The 22,181-nt window shown below is 42.2% G+C and overlaps 2 protein-coding genes and 2 long non-coding RNA genes across 10 annotated transcripts in view; 3 read left to right on the top strand and 1 right to left on the bottom strand.

The window, feature by feature from the left end:
* Positions 1-443: 443 nt before the first annotated feature.
* Positions 444-9,163, bottom strand: Ide (Insulin degrading metalloproteinase). Of its 3 annotated transcripts, XM_011144380.3 has the most exons (15): positions 8,821-8,958; positions 7,796-7,867; positions 7,004-7,203; positions 6,068-6,568; positions 5,646-5,848; positions 5,211-5,459; positions 4,356-4,748; positions 4,123-4,232; positions 3,605-3,749; positions 3,128-3,238; positions 2,690-2,810; positions 2,159-2,365; positions 1,629-1,921; positions 1,320-1,529; positions 873-1,112 (listed from the first exon to the last, which is right to left on the bottom strand). In XM_011144380.3, exons 2-15 carry the CDS (start codon positions 7,855-7,857, stop codon positions 873-875), a joined length of 3,045 nt encoding a protein of 1,014 aa, XP_011142682.1. In that variant the 5' UTR covers positions 7,858-7,867; positions 8,821-8,958. The 3 variants fall into 3 exon arrangements, with proteins under 3 accessions (XP_011142681.1, XP_011142682.1, XP_011142683.1); XM_011144379.3 differs by lacking the exon at positions 8,821-8,958 and having other exon boundaries at positions 444-1,112; positions 7,796-8,047; XM_011144381.3 differs by lacking the exons at positions 7,796-7,867; positions 8,821-8,958 and adding an exon at positions 8,997-9,163.
* Positions 1,913-5,820, top strand: LOC112589914 (uncharacterized). The gene is made up of 3 exons (XR_003113860.1): positions 1,913-2,024; positions 5,309-5,493; positions 5,670-5,820. It is a non-coding gene; the product is annotated as an uncharacterized LOC112589914 (long non-coding RNA).
* On the top strand, positions 8,810-16,949 carry LOC112589913 (uncharacterized). 2 transcript variants are annotated; one of them, XR_003113858.1, is made up of 4 exons: positions 8,810-8,847; positions 9,173-9,462; positions 9,605-10,429; positions 16,852-16,949. It is a non-coding gene; the product is annotated as an uncharacterized LOC112589913 (long non-coding RNA). The 2 variants fall into 2 exon arrangements; XR_003113859.1 differs by having other exon boundaries at positions 9,173-9,383; positions 16,852-16,948.
* Positions 16,950-16,953: 4 nt separating this feature from the next.
* sky (GTPase-activating protein skywalker) overlaps positions 16,954-22,181 on the top strand; it is a 10,729-nt gene continuing 5,501 nt past the window's right edge. The window contains exons 1-8 of one of the 4 annotated variants that reach the window (XM_011144384.2): positions 17,101-17,473; positions 17,640-17,831; positions 18,119-18,243; positions 18,670-18,816; positions 19,440-19,574; positions 19,697-19,915; positions 20,314-20,343; positions 21,567-21,653. In XM_011144384.2, the coding sequence (XP_011142686.1) occupies positions 17,101-17,473; positions 17,640-17,831; positions 18,119-18,243; positions 18,670-18,816; positions 19,440-19,574; positions 19,697-19,915; positions 20,314-20,343; positions 21,567-21,653 (1,308 nt within the window). Of the gene's footprint in view, positions 17,474-17,639; positions 17,832-18,118; positions 18,244-18,669; positions 18,817-19,439; positions 19,575-19,696; positions 19,916-20,313; positions 20,344-21,566; positions 21,654-22,181 lie in introns of all 4 variants that reach the window. The other 3 variants (XM_011144382.2, XM_019842279.2, XM_011144383.2) reach the window with 3 other exon arrangements.

The raw sequence follows: 22,181 nt of genomic DNA, 5'->3' as shown, positions 1-22,181 counted from the left end.
TGTTAAGCATAAAATAAGTCATGTGATGGAAAATTTTTGGTTATTTTGTTGTCCAGTGTATATATAATTCCTAACGAGGTACATATAAAGAAAATATATATGTTTGTCAAGTTTGCATTTTGGTGTAAACCATAGCAACATCTGCCACATATTCCACATTTTTCATCGTCGGCAGTGGCAAAATCCAAATGCCCTAATTGAGGTATTCCAAAGTTAAGACAAAATTATTGACATGTCTCTCCGCTTGCGGCATGTGATATTGTACAAACGTAGTACAATATCACGTAACAAGCAAAAACGAGAGAAAAGACGCAAGAATCTGTAGACGAAGATAATTTATTTTTAATATTTCGTTTTGCTGCAATTCATAGAATAATCAAGATCGCCACACTTTCAGGCTTCAGTATTTCTCCAGGATTGTCGATCATAGAAAAACATCGTCAGAAAGTTGCCAATCATACGCATTTTATATCAATTTCAAACCAATACAATTTACATGTACATAATAATTGAAGTTTAGCGTCTATATTGAACGATAGCAGACAATGATGGAGTAAAAGTTTGCGTATTGTTTTATTCGTCGCACACTTGTAAGATCAATAGCCTAAATCTCCAAAAATCAATTCGTGCTGAAAGGCAATTTTTACTCTCGGATATTATTTTTATTTTAGAATTCGCAATACGTGAGTATGCGGTTGTCCGTACAGAAAGGGGGACAGCTGCACTCCTTTTATTCGTGTCCGTGCCAAAATGAACCCGAGGAAAATCAATGTCTCGTTGAAGGAGAGAGAGAAAAGGAGGGTATAGGAATCCTGCAAGGAAAGCATAGAGAGAATCGAACTCAATTTTTCCTTGCAATCAAGCGATAAGCTTTATAACTTGGAGGAGTGTATGCCCTTTTTGGGAAACTGATGCGTATGCGACTCCAATATTGGATACAAAGATTGACTGCGTTTAAACGATAAGATGTCGTTGATATTCTCAATTTCTCCCGCGATTTCTGGCACGTCGTCAAAAGGTTCTTCCTTTTCGTCGGTCGATTTATCGTTGTCCGTTGCCGTGGATATCACGTATAACGACAGCTTACGTCGAGCTGCGCCGTATATGCTTTCCTAAAAAATAACGTACGTAAGATGCAAAATCTATAAATATTGTATCCTTCAAAGTGTTTGATGCGCGAGGATCATATGAAGCCGTTGATTGCTGCCAAGGATAGCTTGCGCTGGCAAGTTCAGTTGGACCGTCGGGTTGAACCGTCACCAAGGACCATACATATTACATGTAAAGTGTACAACAGCTGAAAACGGCTATGGTACTACCTTGAAGAAGTTGAACAACTGCTCCCGCGTTATGGTCCTCAAGTAAGCTACTTCGATGTTCACTCGATCGAAATTGTATTTCTGTGCCACAATCTCGCTCCAGAATATACCGGTCCGATAAAATAGACTTTTAGGCTTCTCGAGACGCAATGTCGCCAGGGCATCCTTGTGCTTCTCAAATTTCTCCTCGGACATGGTAGATATGTAGTCCTGAAGCACCGAAATTACATTAATTATACAGTACGATCTACGACTATTTTACGACACGAGAGGAAGCGAGGGAAATAAAGGGGCTAAATAAATGCTTACGAGCATGGAGTTGATGAACAAATCGATCTGTTTCTCAACGTATCGCGGGTGTTTGTCACTTTGAACTAGGACTTTCAGGCCTTGCATCACGTTCACCTTATGCACACCGCTAAACACTATGTAGCCTAATTGTTCCTGAGTCCGTAAAACATTGAAACAGGGCTCGCTGATTATTTGAGCTAGGAGCTGCAGCAATACATTCGATTCCGTTGACTGCATACCGATTTGATAATACACTTCTGTGCACGAGCTCTTGTGCAATTTGTTTTCCGTTTGGAAGAGAAAGTGACGACCTACGGCGAAATATATCGCAACTGATGACTGGGAGACACACCGATCAACCGAAAGTAAACGAGCAAGTGCGAGTAAGCACACTCAAACGTTATACATTACAGTGTACGTATTTCGGCAGATGATCGAACGATCGATTCTCGATGCCGATTTCTGCGGATCTGCGCTTTATCTTTACACGAGATCCGCCAGTCACCGGTGAATCGATCGCTTCTCTATCCATGCATGCTGTCGCTTACCATCATCGAGCTTGATCTCACGATGCACCACTAGTTGCTGCTGCCACAATGGCGTTATGTGAGGCATCGCACTTTTTAATCTAGACTCGATCAGTCTAACTATATCCAGAGCTTCCTTCTCGATTATATTACCATGTATCAGACACTCCACGTGCACCTTACTGAACAACTGCGGTATGAACGCTTGAAGTCTGCCGACAGTTAGATCTGTGTAAAAGGAGACATTATCAGTAGAAGTAGATCACATTCGTTTGCTCGTTCAAATGTTTACATATTTTCATCTCTCTCGGCCGTGAGAGAAAACCTGCGTTCCTTCATTTTCTTACATTCTTATACAATTAAATTCACATCGTTTTCCTCAGTAGTGAAACTAAACTAACAGAAGAATAAGCAGTAGATCAATTAAATCGAGAGAGAAAGGGGAGGGAGAGACACATCGAAAGAGAAGGAAGAGGAATGCTGGAACTCTTTACCGGATAAAGGATACCGAGCTCCTCTTCAATCGATTGCAACTTGCTTTCGCATACTTACAAGTAGTCGCGTGCAATAATTCACTCTTCGTCCAGGCTTGTTCCGCTAACAAAAGAGCAAGATAGTAGATCGCATGATGATACGGTTGTTCGGCTTCAAAATTTTTCAGCTCTCTGATATACTGCAAGTATATATCATATACTCGAAATGAGTGATAAGTACGAACCATTCAACTACTGAATAATTGGGAAAATTCGTGCGGTTTAGTCGATGAGATGCATACATGAGAATTGTTTTAAGTTATGCGTGTAACGGAGCAATAGATTGCATCAAAGTATATCAACTGACAGTTTACATGCTGATTAGTACATGCCATAGTCGAATATTCCGAGTTTTGTTTTTACTAGCAGTTTGCGTCAGTTTTGATATTGGAAACCACATAAACTTTCGCGATCACCTAACAACTCAACAAAACGTTCCGTCTCTTATTGTACATACATCCTCCTTCAAGATCTCGAATCTCTCCGGGTTGATCTTGAAATTTAGCATTCGGTCCACGATCTTTTCCAACAATATGTGCTGCTTGTCGTCGTAGCCGAATATACTGAGCTAAAGAAACAATGAATTTTCTTCTCGAGTTACACGCGACTCTCAATCTGCTTACTATATCGATATCAGAGATTGACATTATTGCACGAGACACAATGCAGAGTTGAGTGAGCTTACGAATGATGCGTGACGAATAAAGTAAAATAAGCTCTTATTTGTTTCGCTAGAGGAGAAGAAAATTATTCGAGTATCGCTGCGGCGATTATTCGTCGTGAATTATACAGGCGCGATTTTTCATTTTCCATCGTAAAGTATTTTCATTGTGACGAGTAATTGTCTCGATGTGCCTTGTACAATGTGACCAACTCTAATTAGTTCTATCATTACTCTCATTACGCTCGTTATAAGTAACACTTCTTTACTCACTATTATTCCATACTGGGTATAATTAAGTTTCCAATGTAAGCCGGCTAAATCGGCGGGATATACATACTCGGTGAACGAATCTTGCAATAGCTGGACAAACATATAACCTAAATTGCAACTAACGGGATCCATATAGGTGAATGGACTACAGAGATTGAAAATACAAACAGAATAATTATGCTAATTGTGACGATATCTATCTGTTAGCATCCGTTATTATGCATTTCTTACGGTCAATACGATAAATTGGCGATTACACGTCATTGGCGATTAATCTTAGCGAGGATTGCACAGCAATAAGCAACATTTATTCGTGATAACGATAAGTTTCTTTTCTCTCTTGCAACTGATCGACATTTCAAGTGAGAAGAAATCGCCTCGGAAATTGTAAAGCTTTAACATTATAAAGAGTTTGCCTTAACAGTCGATGTATATATATATATCTTCATGGCAATTATGTATAATTGCCAAATCGATCGATTAACCGTATAGAATATATGTCCAAGTTGATTGCATACCTGACAAATTCAATGAACATTTTGGCCTTTGGCACTAAGAATTCGTCATCCCGTTTAAACCAAAGTCTTACAAACGGTGTGTCTTCTATGATTGTGGGAAACTCTTTCATCTGAAAAATTTAATAATTATTGATATGCATGACGATAGGCGCACATACAAAAAAGTGTGTGTGTGTGTGTGTGTGTACATGTTATCAAGAAATAGGATACATAGAATCACAACAATCAATTACATTATCATCGCGTGGTTTTATATCCAATCTCGATGGAATAAACTCATTTTTAGCTGGCAAGTGCAATTCTGAATTATAATCGGCATTCTTCCAACTGTCAATTATTTCCGCCGGTATCGTCTCCTTTTTATATTTAGTGCCGTACCAACGTTCAGTCTCATTCGCTATACTTTCATACGCTTTTGCAACCACGTGAACCCTGATATTTTGTGGCGTTAAACATTTCACTATAGTATCGATCAAATCTGGCTTCCATTGCGGAAAAAGGCGATCCGCGCACAGAGCTTCGTTCATTGGATAATCCCATAGCCCCGAGACCCTGGAGGATACGTACAAGCGAGGCTGCTGCTTCTCCATAAAGCGGAAATTCACATCCGCCAAGTCTCGATATTCCTGCAACGAGTGCAAAATCCTCTCATTTAATATATGCGTACATTTCGTATCATTAGAAAATTTCATTGCGTAAAATGTAATACAACCGAGAACGAAAAAGACGATTCCTCGTAACAACTGATAATAAATCAGAAGATTATTTCCCGACAAACCAATCGATTTTCATCTTACTTCCTTCCCGAAAAGGAAGGACTCGGATCAGATCGAAATTGGTTCAGGAAATATATATCCGAAACATATTAAAAAAAAGAAAGAAAAATGAAAAAAAAAGGAAAAAGAACATACTTGCATCAGTTTTACTTTAGCCCAGCTGCATATTTACTAAGTCGCTTGCAGGCTTTATACATTTATCTCGCTTTATTCACAAGAAATCACGTCCTCGATCGTTGTACCACAAATTGCTATTATAATTAAACCCGTGTGCAAGATATAAATTTGTATTTCTATTGTTCTATCGCTTACTTTGTAAATCCACTCAATTGGGCCTTCTTTCTTTAGCATATTGATATATTGAAACATTAGTGTGATGATCTCATCGACATGTTTGAAACCTTCCTCAGTAAGATCAACGACAAGAATGAAAAAGCAGAAACCTCTGGCGTACGCGTCTTTCCCACATATGAGGGAGTTACACCAACCCCTCGTTTTCAAAGCTGATAACAAGGATCCTTCTCCTTCGTGTCCCAGCAAGTGGCTAACGTAATATGACGGCTGCAACACAAGAGACGAGTATAGTGAGATAAAGGTAAAACGATATTTTATATATATATATATGTAATGTACAATTTTATGTCAAATATTGTAATATTACAATAGTATTAACTTTAACATATCGTTATTCCGCCAAAGAAATCTAATATAATGTAAGATATCACAACTAAAGAGGAATTGCGTTACCGCAGCTTGATAATGTTTCTGCAGATCGGGTATAGGAAATGTAATATGGAGATTCCTCGTATCCTTTATTGGAACAATGTTCCATTTAGTACGAAAATGTTCATCGTCAAACGGATGCTCGCGCCACACTGGGATATCGATTTCCTTGTTTCGCACCTCACTAAAGAGATTTACCACCATCTGTTCGAGTTCGTCTAAGCTCTCTAAGTAGAAAATTGAATATTTAATTAATAGGCGCAAACCTATATTTATTATTATGCAGTTACGAATATTGGATTTATCCGAGAAGAGATTGTGAATCCACTCTTGAGAAACTTTTCATCAAAGTGCGAGACGTAACATATTATATGTACGTATAACGTACGTATATCTTTTCGAGAAAGACACAAGTTTCTCAGATAAATCATTAATCGTTGATTTACCTTCTCCAAGAACGCACAGTGACATAATATTAGCGGAATAATATTTCTCGTGAAATTCGAGTAGTCTCTCTCGAACGTTAATGCCCATCTGTTTCGGCAATATGTCCAATGTCTCTCTATTGCCTGTGCCAAACTTGGAATAAGGATGGCGAGGATTTGCCGACGACTTCTCCAGTTGACCGAATCGCCAGATGTCGCACGCCAAATTTTTTAAATGCTCCGAATGAATAGCATTCAGTTCCAGTTCGGTCAATGTATCCGTAAAGAGAGGTTTCAAGAAGAATTGAGCAAAACGATCCAAGGCACCTTCTAATTTCTTTGGACTCACGTCGAAGTAATACGTAGTGTGGTCTAAAAATGTTGTCGCATTGCTAACGCCGCTGTTCTCTGATAAATATTTGGAGTAGTCATTCTGCTTGGGATATTTTTCTGTTCCCAGAAATAACATGTGTTCACAAAAATGTGCCAAACCGGGTAAGTCGTCGGGATCGCACATGCTACCTGCAATATGACATTGGTGAAAATGTGTTTGCAAACCTTTGAAAAATTTTGGGTTAAAAGGGATCGAGATGTTAAGATTGACATTTATTTGCGATATAGATGCACATCCAGTAACCCAAAATTATTCTTGAAGAAATCTCATTTAACCAACTATTCAAAATGTGAAAATTTCAGAATTCTTTGATTAAATTGATTTTTGATTAAATATATATTACATCGGAACAAACTTTATGTCAATTTGTTATTTTTGCATGATCTTTTTGCATATATCCTTCCTTCTGTTCCTTTTGGGAAAAAGAAAAAAAAGGAGGCTGGAATCTATAACCTGATTCGGAATTGCCCAAAATATAAATCTTTGAAAATAGAGAGGAAAGGGAAGGGAAGGAAAACTGGAGATATAAAATATTAAATTAAGTATATAATGATGAGAATTACCAATATTAACATCTAGTGCAGCAGCACTCTTGTCGGTTGCTGGATCACTTATTAAAAGTACTTTCATCTTATTAGCTAAAACTAATCCCCTATAAAATCTGTTATCATTTTCTGACTTTATTATGTTATCAAATCGTTCCAATACATGATCATGAGTCATCATATTTGTCATCAAAGCCTTGGATTCTGGAGTCTTGTTCCTAAACGTAGAAGATGATATTTCAAAGTAAGAATGGACTAAATCTAAAGACTATATCTAAAAATGTAAAATCTACATCTGAAAGCATAATCAATGTTTCCAATGTTAATTATTCCAAAAGTATATATGTGTGTATGTCCAATACATATATGCTGCACTCCAAATACATTTATATTTATATTATATACATTTATTTCCAATACTACGCTAGAAAGTTGTATAAATTAAATATCACTAAATTAATATTTCTTTATTTATCAAAAATAAAGCAAGCAGTTGCAGATGTTATTCAGAAAATAAGGATCACCATTACAATATGCGCTTGCATTATTGTATATAAATTATATATTGTTTTAAAAAAGATATCGTTCTGCACGATTAATCACTGTTAAATTACAGAGCGACTATATTAGCTTTACACAAATCATATTTTTTTTAATCAAGAATATAATTGCAATCGTAATGCTGTCTAGACCAACAGCTGTCTGTCGTATTGTATAGTCGAGTGTATTACAACGTATTGTATCGTACGATCTTTTACGAAAATTTAGTCTTATTCAATAATGTTGGCTGTGAAGCAATAAAATTCTTACTTGCATTCGCAACTCTCCGCATCGAGAGAGATTCTGTCATTTAGATGAAGCGACGTCATCATAAAATATCAACTTGACGTAGAAAAGAAAAAACAATGAAATTTTGGCTCTTCCTTTTGCACTAAATATGAATTATTCACGAACTTCTCGGGAATATATACACACAGTGACTCGAGTTTTCTCGAATGAATATACTCGACGTATTTTTTCACACACCCGTATTTATATATAATTCGCTATAAGAAAACTGCTATTTATAAACATGACAATTATTACGATTTAATATGATTATAACTGTAAAGATCCTATCACCGCGTCTTGTAACAAAGAGAAAGGAAGCATCATCGAGAAGCAATCGGAACGAACGATACTTTTTTTTCTTTCGATAGCACTCGATATTTGTTGGAGTAAGAATGTAGGTTAGAATGAGGTTAGCATAAAGTTGAGGTAGATGTCAGGTTAGATCCCATCGAGCCGCGAGCAATTATCGCGAACACTATAGATATATTATCGCGGTATCCTGTCCGACATTGAAAAGCAAAACTGCAAAGTAATCGCAGTTTACAAGAGTAAACCGCGAATCCATCGTTTGTCCATCGTAATCGATATACGCTCAAAGCGATAACATCGACTGACACGGCATACGAGTTATACGCATCGCGTATACGCATAAAGGCATAAAGGTCTTAACATCTCGTTTGTCATACGATAAATATTAACAAATGTAGCCGAGCGATTGTTTTTCACTCTGTGCACACGACTATCCCGTACAATATATTCATCGTGATCGCGTACGTGTTATATGTGTAACAAATGTTTTTTGTTACACCGCTCGTCGATGTCGTGTCTTCCGTATCGTGTCGTGTGTAGCGTGTGAAAGCATTGTAAAAAATCGTTACGACAAAAATCTGACGATTCTGGATACAATGGATGCCAATATGCCCAATACTCCCTTGCCCCTGCGTGCGCGACTTGACGAGTTAATGATGACGGGAAGCAATAGATGTGCAACATGCGCCGTGTACCTGTACAATAGCAAGGATCGCGTGGACGTGAGTAGAAGGCATGATTTAGCAGCACGTGTAACGAACATCGAATCAAAATTTGCGACGTCAAACGAAGGGAATGAGTCAACAAGCACGCTTCATGTTGACACGAGGACACGTGGTGCGACACGAGGTTTTCGCCGTTTCGCTCGTACCTTCTGTACTTGTGCTGCAAGTGCACAGTCGACAAAAAGATTGCGGAGCTTTTTTTTCTTTCTTTCTTTCTTTCTTTCGAGTCTCGCAACTCGTTCGTTGTTACAACAACGTTTCACCGAATTATCAGTCGAGTACTATAGAATATATGACGCGTTATGTATTATGTTCGATGTAGGAAATTCGCCGCGCTTGATTCAGCGATTTTATTCGGCGGTCGTGGATCGATAGGAGGATTCGCGCCGCGAGGCGCGGTCGGCGAGAGGCGACAGCGGGCCGGTAGATGGCGCCACTGGTGTTGTTAGCCGAGCCGGGTTACCCGGCCTGAATTTCTCTACGCATGCGCGCAGAATGCACCCACCAAAGAAGTAGTTACACGAGAGAAAAGGGTGAGACGTACATCGGCCATCGACCAAATATTTTCTTGAGAAATTCGTGAAAGCGAAAGGAAAGCGAAATCATTCATTTGTACGTATAGACAAAATTACAATCGTAACAAGTTTATAGAAATGATTTGTAAAGCGCGCGAACGGACAGTGCGCGCTAAACGCGCTCTGTCACCCTCTCCAATCGCGCCTCTATTTCCTGATATTAGATCTTTCCCTGACAGCACATTCCGCACGCATGCGCGAGAGAATCCGGCCCGGCCAATACATTGGACACTCGATGACAGTAGCTCTTGGACGCGCACAATGTGTAGGTGTGTCGTGTGGTCGTATGATTGTAAACGAGATCGGAAACTTGTCAGCCGTTGTCGTCCGTTCGACGAGTGTACGCGCACGTATTCGTCGGATATTTCGCCGCGGCGGTAGCCAGCGATACGACCGCGGTGCGAGGGTTCGTCTGATCTCCCTCCGTGCTCCGAGGTAATCTCATCCGTACGCGCGCGCGAGCGAGCAAACGAGCGTGCTTGCGTGCGTGCGTGCGTGCGTGCGCGCGCGCGCGCACGCGTGTCAAAAGGTACGTGTACGCGAGGTACATACATACGCGCGCAGTAGATAACGCACCTTCTCGCGCGGTGTGTCAGTGTCGTGTGTGCGCGAGATCGTGAGTGCTCTCGTGAGAGAGTCGCCGTGAACGTTTCAAGTGGCAAGTTTCGGTAGCGCGCGCGAGAGGTGATGAAACGGTGCGCTCGTGTGCGAAACGAGAACAAAGTGTGATCGAGCGAGCGAGAGTGCGCGTCGACGACGACGACGGTACTGATAGTGCAACTCGTCAACCGCGAACGGCGCACAGCCACCGGGCTGACCTGTCTGTCCCGTGCGCTTGCATGCCACGCTCCGACGACGACGACGACGACGACGACGACGACGACGACGAGGACGAGGACGACGACGCAGCAAGAATCGGGGAGCTACCCGCTGGAGACGCCTCGCTCGCGCTGCTTACCGAGGTGGGCCGTTTCGCTGATACTGTACACATTTCTAAATTGACGGTGAGTTGTTACTCCTCTAGGAAGTTGCTGCGCCCGCCTCGTCCGCGCGCTGACATTTTTGACGATTCAACTTTGGAACAAAAGAGACTCGTACGCATCATGGTTGGAATAGGTTTGGTAAAGGAGAAGTAAACGAGATGTAGATGTGTGACTGATACGGACACGTACCGTGTACTGGCGAGAGTCGATCGATCGGTATCCCGGATAGGTCCGTGTGTGATTTTTCACACTCGGGAAAACGTACACGAGCTTATATTCAAAACGAAACATACCTTGCGGCCCTTCCCACTACTTGTCAACTACACTCTCTGCACTCGCGATCCTTCCACTGCACCGTTTGCTCCTTGTGAATTCATTCACAAGGAGTATAGACCCGTTTCGAGAGCAGATCAGTACTTGGGATTGCTTATTTTTGTTGTCGATTCTCTCATATAAAAAAAAATGAAGCTGTGGGAAATGCAATTGTAGGAAAAAACACGTATCCTTTAATTCTCCTCTCGTTGTTGCTCCTATCTTTGCTCCTATTTACAAAATATTGTTTATTTATATCTGTGAGAGAAAAAGAGAGGGATAGGGAGAGGGATAAAACGCAGCTAAAACGAACGACTATATACACATGTCATTGAAAGAGTGTTCTTCATCTGCCTATCTGACTACCGTAATTTACAAGGTTAAGGGTGCTGAAGTATATTGGTCAGAATTAACGTACGAAGAATCAGTTTTCTTTACTGAAAAGTATTGATTTTACTCATCAGTGTTTGTGTGTGTGTGTGTGTGTGTGTGCATGTATGTGATCACAGATGTCACTGATCGAACCAACGGATTATACTACAATTCCTTCCGAATAGATCCCTATAGATTCGTCAAGTTTCGTTAAAAATTCGATTTTAGAAATTATTCGTTGACGATGTAAAATCTACGACTGATGCGCGATAACGTTTCAAACGTTTCGGGCCGCATGAAATCCTTCTCGACAGCGTGCAGGTTATAACGCGCGATACAATGCTGCAAAAAAATTATTTACAAATATTTCTACAGAGATCGAATCACGAATCACAGATTACTTTCATTTGATACGAAACGTCGAGAGTCGTTGGTAAGCTGCACTTTGAAACACACTGGGATCGTTTCTGCTTGCTGAGAGAGAGAGAGAGAGAGAGAGAGAGAGAGAGAGAGAGAGAGAGAGAGAGAGAGAGAGAGAGAGAGAGAGAGAGAGAGAGAGAGAGAGAGAGGTGTTACAAGATTGTGTATTGATTATAGGCAGCTGATAATTAGGATATTAAAGTTAAAGTCTAATTTGCCAGTGAAGGATCATCAGTCTTTCTCTGACAGAGTCCGTCAACGCGGCGATTTTAGCGCCGCGACTCTCGCGTGAGGACACAAAGGGAGGAAAAAATGTGAAAAATCACTCGTCGAAAGCCGGAGCAACAGAACCCTACTAGTATCGTTCTATCTTGTTGTAACCTATAAACGAAAGTCCCTGAAACGAGAACTGCCTACTTCCGAGCAATAAAGCCCAATGCCGTAATCATCGTGATTTAACGACACTGGCTTACCGACCATCACACCACCGCGCGCAGGGAGTCACTGTTCGAATAAAAATAGTCTTTTCCACGTCGAATTTTTTCACTCTCTCGACTCGGAATATGCGAGAGAGAGAAAGAGAGAGAGAGAGAGAGAGAGAGAGAGAGAGAGAGAGAGAGAGAGAGAGAGAGAGAGAGAGAGAGAGAGAGAGAGAGAGAGAGAGAGAGAGTGCAGCTGCCACCTGGTGAAGACCAGATAGCGGATTTCCCTCGCGTATACAGTTGCAATACTGTACATAAAAGTAGAAAAATATAATACAATACACATAAAGTACACGCGCTATGTATCTCTATTCGAGATTAATTAAACGAATTAATCTTGCTGGAAAACGAGAGAGATTTTCACTTTCACTATGCAAACACATTTTCGCGCGTACGATCGTGTAAAATTCTTTATTCTCATCTTTCCTTCCTCTACAAGTCGCGTCGTCAAACTCGAAATGAAAAGGATGATATATTTTGTAAGTTGTTTTACTCCGATATGTTTTTAAGATACGACGTATCTGCCCAGTTGAACGTCGAACGATAGGTTCGAGGATCAACGACCGGCATCATCCGAAATATTTTGTACAGTGAGTAAGGTGAACGTCCCAGTGTCCGACCATTTTGAAAAAAAATATTTATTATTTATTTTAACAATAATGAACGAAAGTAATAATTATTGTAAAAAATTGCCATATTTGACGATTAATTGGAAAAAAATATACCTAATTTGATACTTTTGTATTAAAATAAAAATTAAATAAATATGCGTCTATGGTTTGACAAAATAATGGTCAATCGTTAATAAATTCATTAAGAAATATAGCATCTGTATTTATATTATTTCCCGTTAGCATATATTAATTTTCTATTTGCGGTCAGATATTGGGACAAATTATATCCGAACATTGGACCATAACCTATTTCAATGGTACATTAATGCGCTTCATTACTTATGTAAATATTTCATTAATAATATATATATAAATATATATTGGTTTAAATAATTTTTCCCTATTTAAGAGAATCTTAAGTTTTCGAACAAATGCAAATATTTATTATCAAAGCTATTCTTAATATTATATATTGTATTTTTTGTGACGATCTACGCTTGAACCGGATCCGGTTACTGGGACATTTACCTTAGAAACAATCGGCTTGATGTCACACTGACAAAACGCGTATTCGATAGCGAGCGTAATGTTATGATACAACGCATGAGAATAATTTGTAATTTTTCAGGCGTGAATGCGTTAGCGTAGTGTGATACTTATCTTGCGGTACTAATAGAACGTGAGCGAGCGTGATAACGCGTACCTCCGCGTCTGCGACACGTATATATGACGCGATATATTCGCTGCATCCCACCCCTTTGGAATCATTTTTAGCAACATCGCATGACGATTCGATAGATCGCGTATCGCGGCTGTCTCTCCAGTTGATATCCGCATTAGAGGAGTATCGTTTGTGATCGTAAAAATGTTTTTATAAAAGGTCACATAATCAGTCATCTCTAAGGTAACACTATCCAAATAATTGAGTAGCTCGTTTTCCTCCTCCTCCTCCTTCTCCTGCTGCTGTCTCATTACATCCCACGCACACACACACACACACACACACACACACATATCGATAAGTAAAATTATCGGAACAAAGATTACATTGTTCAGTGAAAAGCACGGAAGAAAAACGATGTAATTGAAACTGCTCAGCGAGAAAGTGTCGCTCAATTGTTAGTACTTGATTGTATGTAAAGTGGATAATATGCTAATTGCACACTCTCATCGATCGAAATTGGTACTTCCGGAAACGTCGTCGCGCGGAGAATCGTGTACGAAAATTTGCATCGCGCAACGGATAACGTTCTAAGTTTTCGATCTCTCGGCGGTGTACCGAAGCAAGCAGATAAATTACATGTGTTTGCTGACTGTTTATCTCGTCTCAATTTAATTAGCAAATTAACGGCTTATCAATGTCGGGCGTCGCGCCCGACTTTTTATCGATAATATCGGCTGCGATGCACATGCGCGCGCACTCTCACTCTCTCTCTCTCTCTCTCTTTCTCTTTCTCTTTCTCTCTCTCTCTCTCTTTCTCTGCGAGAAGATGCGATCGCCAAGTTTGTCGCGCGCCCGTAATTGTGTCAACTTTCGAAAGAAACTTGCGACGCGTTTTGCGGCAGGGACCAATGAAAACTGACGTTTCCAGTTGGAAACGTTGATGTCCAAAGGGTTAATTGAGCTCGAGTTACGCCAGGTCGGGCCAGATCGGCAAAGTTTACGTAATAATATATATCTCAACGGCCGTGTGCGTAGAGTCGTTCGTGTCAATGGAGACAAGGTCAAGGCCTTCTCTCTCTCTATCTCTCTCTCTCTCTCTCTCTCTCGCGCGCGCGCGCGCGACGGTATCCTCACCTCGGTGATATGCGGCGCGCCTAAGGCCAAGTTGTTCACGATGATGTTGCTCACTGACGCTACGAATGCATGCGAACGCGCGACGAGGATACGTAACTTCTTGTCGAAAGAAGTGAAAAACGAGGCGCAAGCGTAAATCGAAGTGTCCGCGAGGAGAAATGGAGCGTTGATCGAAATAGACTAGCAAATTTGGAATGTTGGCCTCTCTCCGATCGGGTCGATAAAAGTGCATGCAAAAACGGTCGTCTCGCGGAGTCGCGCGCGAATGTGACCCTCGGGGAATTAAGTGCTGCGCGAGAAATTACAGCGCTTAGCGTATAGCACTTCGTTAGCCGCGCGTGAACCGGGTCTAACGTTGACGCGACGAGCGCGAGCGCGTGCTTTTATGAATTATTCAGCGTGCACAAATCCGCGAGATAGAGGGCCGGAGGGGGAGCGAGCGAGCGAGCGAGAGAGAGAGAGAGAGAGAGAAAGAGAGAGAGAGAGAGGGGGGGGGAGAGAAGTAGGATGATAATTCTCGCGGATCGTCGGAGCCAAGGTCGGAAACGACGAGACGCGCATGCGTTGCTCTGCCACTTGTGAAATTTCTTGGATAGCACTTCCCGGACATTTATCTCCCGTTTGCTTAGATTTCGCACGCCGAAATTACGGGCGGTATTTACGTAATGGCACGCACACGCGCTGCCGCGCGTTTCTTGTTGCTCGCTCTCTCGCTAGGAATGAGCGTTCGAAGCTGAAAGTCGTCGAGAGTTTCCAAGAATCTCGGATGTTGACGGGCTGTCGGTCGAATATTAGCGCGGTCGCAGCAGCTACCATAGCGTGAGAGAACGATGCACTTGCTTTCCCTCTTTGCTGCTGCTGCTGCTGCTGCCGCCTCCGCCCCCTCCACCTTCGCGAGATGCGATATACGGGGTATCTCTAAAGTCCGACCCCACCTCTGGATCTCTCGGAAACGGCTTTAAATATGGAAAAATGTTTCAGACAAAAGTTGTATGATCTCAAAGGGGACATATAACAATAATATATCATTTTGTTTGCAGATGGCGCCACTTTCGAGATATTCACTGATCATTACTTTTCTCAAACGGGAACCTCAGTCTTTTATTGTATCATCTTTTTCTACCAATTAACTTCAACAACTTTTGTCTGAAACATTTTTCCATATTTAGAGCTGTTTTTCCATATTCCGAAATCCACGGGTGGGGTCGGACTTCAGAGACACCCTGTATGTTTCTAGTGGTTCAAGTGGTTCGAGCGCTTCGCGCTTGGTGGATTCGCAATAATATCTTTTATCCGCAATCTCCGGCCGCGTACCGCGTATATACAAAGCGGGGATGCACCGAAATTTCAACTTGCTTAGTGTAGCTGCGAGAGCCGGTGACACGAGAGAAAGAGAGAAGATAACGCGCGCTTACATTTTGTATTAATAACTGTTAAACATACTCCCCGAGATTATCGCCACTCGTGTATCTGGTCGAGCCGCATTATTATTAGAGCGGCAGAGCTCTCCTCGCGTGTGCTAATTCTAGGCGGTATCATATATTCATTGTCTCCGCTTGTCGTCGCGTGTCTGATGACGGGTCAATGGCTGACGGAACATCGCGACATCTGAATCTGATAGCGCTCGTTGAACAAGCCGAGCCTCCCCATACGACATGGAAAGTTGCAGCAATATTGCTACAACGTTGCGACAATGGCTGCGTTCAGAAAACACAACGGTCGAGTAATCGAGTGATTCATCAACGTCATTGGTCTGAATGTAAGGATCTAACAGTAAAGACCAATGGTTACTAGTCGCTCAGTGAGCGCTTTGTTTTCTGAACGCAGCCGGTGTCGCATATTGCAGCGACGTTGCAGCAATGTTGCCGCAACTTTTGCGCTGTATGGGTCGGTTTGTTCTCACAAAAAGAAAAAAAATTGCGGTCTTGCCGCGGCGATTGCTTTCCGTCCGAGCAAATGATTTTTCAGGAGACGTTGAACAACCAATCGCGTCGAAGGGTTGACATGTGTTGACTATCGGTGCACGCGCGCGCGAAATTTCCAAGATCGCATCGCCGAGTGCAGCGCGCGCAGTTTCTGTTACATCACGTGCACTCGCGATAAAAAAAGCGAGAGCACGTGCACTGCGCGACGGAGCGCTACCGTCGCGCTCGCGCTTGTTTTGACGCTGGCATTCTTACAACGAGATGATCGCGAGTTCGGGAGATGAGATTTTGCAGAGAGCGCGTTTGCAACGTGATAGCAGCGATGATCGCAAATGTGCGCACGTAAGCACGTGAGCGAGCGTAATAAAGTGCGCACGCGCTCGCGATCTCATCGATCCCTCCCCGAGGTCGTCCGATCACTGATCGGTTCCACGAGATTTCGAGATTAAATTAGCGAGTAGACGTCGCAATCTCTCGGTATCGGATCCGAGAATGGAAACGAAAAATTCTTCCTTTACAGATGAAAATCGAAACATCCCAGGATATTACATAGGCAGCGTAGAGAGAGAGAGAGAGAGAGAGAGAGAGAGAGAGAGAGAGAGAGAGAGAGAGAGAGAAGGATAGAGAAAGTGAGGGAGGGAGGGAGGGAGAGAGAGAGAGAGAGAGGGAGAGAGAGGGAAGGCTGCGTGAGAAGAATCGCCGAGACCGTGGTGTGACGGTCGTCGCACCATGAGGAATTTCGCGCCATAGTTGTGGAAGCGATGTTTAGATGACGCAAAGTGCCTCCCCGATGGACAATTCGTTGCCGATGAACACGCTGTCGGTGGTCGAGGAGGAGGCGGCGAACGTCGCCAACATCGCCGAAGTGTTCCCGCCACATGTCGACACCAGCAACATCGTCGTGCAGCCAGAGTCGCCTACCAGCAAGAAACAGACCCTCAAGACCTTCACCGAGGTGAACGCTCTGCTGCAAGCAGGCAAGAAACGAGAGGTCAAGTTGATGATGCGCGAGAACGCCTGGCCGCTAAATAATCGCATCCGGGCGCAACTCTGGCCGGCACTCTGCAACCAGCATTCACACGGCAAGAACATGCTGGATGGATTCTATTGGGACATGGTCAACCAAGTCTTCGGCACGACAGGTTGGTAGCATTTGGATCTCTATCTCGAAACACTTTTCTTACTCTTTGCTACTACACAGAGAGAAAGAAAGGAGGGATGGGGGGGGACATATCTGTCCTTACCTACCTACATTCTTGTAGATGTTGGAACGCAACAGGATGCTTAACTTGGTTCTTTCTTTTGCAGAACTTGAACAGCACAAATCGATTATGCTACCACCCTTCGTCGATAGTACGCATTGCTTGTCGTATAATTTGACAAGAACTGGTAGAAATGTGGCGGACAGAGTCGTATCGGTGCTCGGATACGCCTGTCCTGATATTACGTATAGCCCTTCTCTTTATCCGTTAACAGCGCTCCTTTTGCATTTTATGCCAGGTAAGTGAACCCATAAATGCCTGTTTTCCTATGATTTAGTATTTTCGTGTTATTCCACACTTTGCAAACATGTAGCTTTGAATTCTCTCCCCCCCCCTCTCTCTCTCTCTTTCTCTCTTTCTCTCTCTCTCTCTCTCTCTCTCTCTCTCTCTCTCTCTCTCTCTCTCTCTCTCTCTCTCTCTCTCTCTCTCTCTGTTGCAACCGTGAATATTACTTTACGCGATATTTATCATTTTGAACACTGAAATCTGGAATATCACGTTCTTCTTTCTTTTTTTCTCTTCCAGAGGAGGAATGCTACCATTGTATGGCTACTCTGGTAGCAGCCAAAGAGAAGACGTTTATCACGCAGACCAAACTTCTTTACGAAGTCACGTGGAAAACAGTGGAGCAAATCACCAAGAAATATGTTGTAAGTAGCGATTACTTTATGAGACGACAAATATTTGTGCTGTGTGTTCCGAGAGAGAAACACCAGTGCAAGAGAGAAGAATTCGATTCGTCGGTAAGAAAAGAAGAAAAAGAATTCGATTCGTCAGTAAATCAGTGTGTCAGTAAATCTTTCGATTGTTACATCGCGTAAAATCGCGTAAATCAACTGGCTGGGAAAAAGTTCTTTTTCCCTCTTCTCTCTATCCTTATCTTTCTTCTCTCTTGTATTCGTTCCCCCTCGTGTATACGTATACATATACGATGGAGTCGAGCGTCTGATAAATCCGCATGTACTGTCAACACCCGCTGAGAACATTGTATACAAATATGTACGCAGTTTTTTTTTTCTCTTTCTTCCTTTCTTTTTTCCATTTGAAGCTTGGCTATTTTGAATCCGCTATTTCAGAAATCAGCGGCCGTACATTTAACAAGGCACTGCTCCGGCTCGCGGGCCGAAAGAATTTATATGGACTGGATATGGTGGATATTGCAGTTTCTTCCATTTCAACATCTAGTCAGGGTTATGGACTGTTTTTTGCACGAAGGCATTAAGGTAAGCTTGTACACGTAAAAATTGGCATTTACCCAAAACATGGAAACAAACACGAACCGTAAGAATGATGCGTGCTGTATAATGCACTTACGTTCTAGGAATAGGACGAACGTTGTATTCGACAATTGACTCGTTGCCAATTCGTAGAGTTATTTCGTGGCGTTTTTCCACACTAACCATGTCCCATTGCGAAACATTTTTTCGGAGACATCTCGTTACTGACGTATCCCTCTGCACGCTACCCAACACTCGTTCGAGTCGCTTCTTCGTTCGAGTAGATTACGCTACGTTTATTTAAATCTCTTGCAAGTTTTACCATTCTACGAATTTCTAGCGAACGGACTAATTTAGGCTAGATGTAACGAACAAATAAAAACTATCATTATCGCATCGCATCGCATCGAAGTAACGAACGAAATTTGCGCTGCGTATAAGCAAAATGGGCAGAACATAATTAATAATATAATTAAAATATAATTAGAACATAATTAATAATATAATTAAACGAATGCGAAAAGATGTGTCGTTATTGATTTTTCAAATTTCATTACAAAGGAGATTGTTTCGAATCGGCAACTTTGTTTAGAAAGTTGACAATTGATGCAAGTGACGATTGTTTCCAGGTCTTCTATCGGGTTGCAATGGCTTTAGTTTTATTATTTTACAAACACTCTTCGCCACAAAATTCAGAATGGATGAATGAGATTTCGAAAAACGGCATAGACTCCGCCTTGTCCAGATTTTGCAGACAGATACCGGTGAGTGGTAGAAACTAAAACATGCAAACTTCTTTATTGAAAACTTCAAGACTCGGTACAGATTTCAAGTTACAAGTAGCCAATAGGAAATGGCGATCAATCTGTGAAACCTCCTTTTCCAGGTGACACCTGCAAAGTTCCTGCGTACCGCCTTCGGGATTCGCGGACTCAGCTCTGCGTATATATCAAGAGTGTTTCTGCGCACAGAAATGGCTCTCAAGAGCAGAAACGTTCTGACGGGTTCCCGGTCTCTGGCCAGATCGCGTTCCACCGATAATTTGCCCACTAGCCAGTCCCAAGTCAACATTCAGATGATGTCTCACACGCTCACGATACGCGAAGTATGTACTTTATCCGCTTTCCTCTACTCTTTCCGGCTCCATTCTGCGTTCCGTTTGTTCGCGCCGGTGTAATAAAGATCATTATTACATCCCTCCGCTAACGTGAGACCGAATTTCAAACTCGCTCATATCGTAGGCATTGTTGAGTGAGTGGAGGATAAAACCGCTAACGCGGGATGATTCGGTAAAAGATGTGCAGTAAGTGCAGTATGTATTGATTGGTACGATCCGGGATGTTACGAAAGGAAGAGAGTCTCCTGTAATATACCACGGATATCCCGCGTTCCGCGAGAATAAACCTTCTCGTTCTGTAAGAAGCCAAGAGGTCTTTAAATAGGTTTTTGTAGGATTCCCGGCGAACTTCCGACGAATTTTTCAATAATTAAATTTGTTTTCAGAAAGAATGTGAAGACACGTACAAAGACAGGGTATCGTATGATCTCTTTTCTGGGAAATGTGTTGTTAGTTTTATGTGCTCTGCCCGCGTTCCCTCTCTCACCACTCTTACCCAGCCCTTCATTCCTATCGAAGATACATCTCATCTCTGTCACACTCATGCTCCTTTTACTACTGCTACCATCGCCATCACCACCACCACCACCACCACCACCACCACCACCACCACCACCACCACTACCATCGCCATCACCACTACTACTAATACTAATACTACTAATACTATTACTACTATTACTACTATTATGCGTATTCACTCATCGCCGCCACGCGTTTTGTCGTGCCAGCTTTTACGTTGCTGTTATCACCTATTCATGCGCAATGATTGTTTTTCACCTCTATTACCAAAATGAAAAGTTACCAATCATCTGATCATGTCGATTAGAAATCGTTGGTTTATTTTCGTGAATACTATGCTACTAAAGTCTTGGACTTTATTTCTTTCTATCAATTTATACCGTGCGTATGTATAAAATTGTTCGACATATGGCTGTTAGATTGATTGACGCGAAATTTGTTCGTCGTTTGTTTCTTGATGTGACTACGGAGCGCAGAGACGCAAGTTCCAACCAGGGAAACGAGACAATAGTAAAACTCGAGAAAAGGATAAAAATATATATTCGTCTATCTCGTACATAGAGCTCTCCGAAAGACTTTTCGAAATGCAGACTTTTATAATGTATATCTTTAAGTTGAACAAAAGTTGAGCAAAATGTCGTTACGCTGCTACTACACCTGGTGGTGAGATTACAAAGCGAGTCTTAGCAATAAGGTTTTCCAGAGCGTCACTATACAAATAGAAACGTTCGATGTATTATTTATACATTGATAAATAGATCCCAATAAATTAGAGAATATACAATTGTATACAAGTGTACGTACGTGTCCGTGCGCGCGCACGCGCATATGCACATGCACAGCGTGATCGACAAATATATTGAAAGTAGGTCCGAGGCGAGATTCGAGGGTCGATGATTGTTGGGCGTCGAAGCATATATGCTTTCTGAATAGACAACGTGCGCAAAAGGTCGCGTTCCGCTCTCAAGCGGGTATTACTTTAGCGATACTTAGCGTTAACGCTAATTCTCAGCACTGCACTCATCGACATAACTGATGCGTTTTGTGCTGTCTTGTGTTGTGCTGCCTTGACCGGAATGATGGATTTATTGATGATGGGTGTACCGGGGATGTGTAGGGCGCGCACAGTCCTGGACCGCGTGCCCTATCGATGGGCGGTTACCCCATACAAAGTATATGCTCTCAGATCCTAGATATGCCTGATGTAAGTACTCACGGCCTCGAGTCCTCCTCTCGTCTCCTTGCGAGCGAATTATCCGCCGATAGAGCGGCGTCGAGCGGGGCGTGGCATACTCTCTTAGGTTTTCACTATCGGTTCGCTGTGGCATGTCGAATATCGTTGGTGGCAATGGCGAATCTACCGACAACACTTACACTTTGCCCGCCCTCAGTCGCGCGACAATGAAATACAAAGGAAAGCTCCGTTACAAAGTCGTTGCGGCTCGTGAATTGGGAATTTTCGAATCCTCGTCGTCGAATCGGTCGTCGCTCCTTTGAAAGCCATACTTTTGTCAATCGCTCGAGCGATTGTTAGGCGACTAATGAACAGCAGGGACACATGCAGAAACCGTAGCTGAAGGCAACGATCCGTCTGATCATTTGATCTAGTTGCCAGCGCGAAATTTCATACTGACGTTCACACGTTAACATTCGTCCACATTTTTGTCTCCCTAACCGAATGACGTTGCCATGACTGTTATTGCATGACGAATGATAACATTGTGCATTGACT

The sequence above is a fragment of the Harpegnathos saltator genome, unplaced genomic scaffold (assembly GCF_003227715.2).
Source record: "Harpegnathos saltator strain DR-91 unplaced genomic scaffold, Hsal_v8.6 scaffold659, whole genome shotgun sequence".
Taxonomy (NCBI): domain Eukaryota; kingdom Metazoa; phylum Arthropoda; class Insecta; order Hymenoptera; family Formicidae; genus Harpegnathos; species Harpegnathos saltator.
Note: the sequence above shows the minus strand (reverse complement) of the source record. Positions and strands in the feature narration are given on the sequence as shown.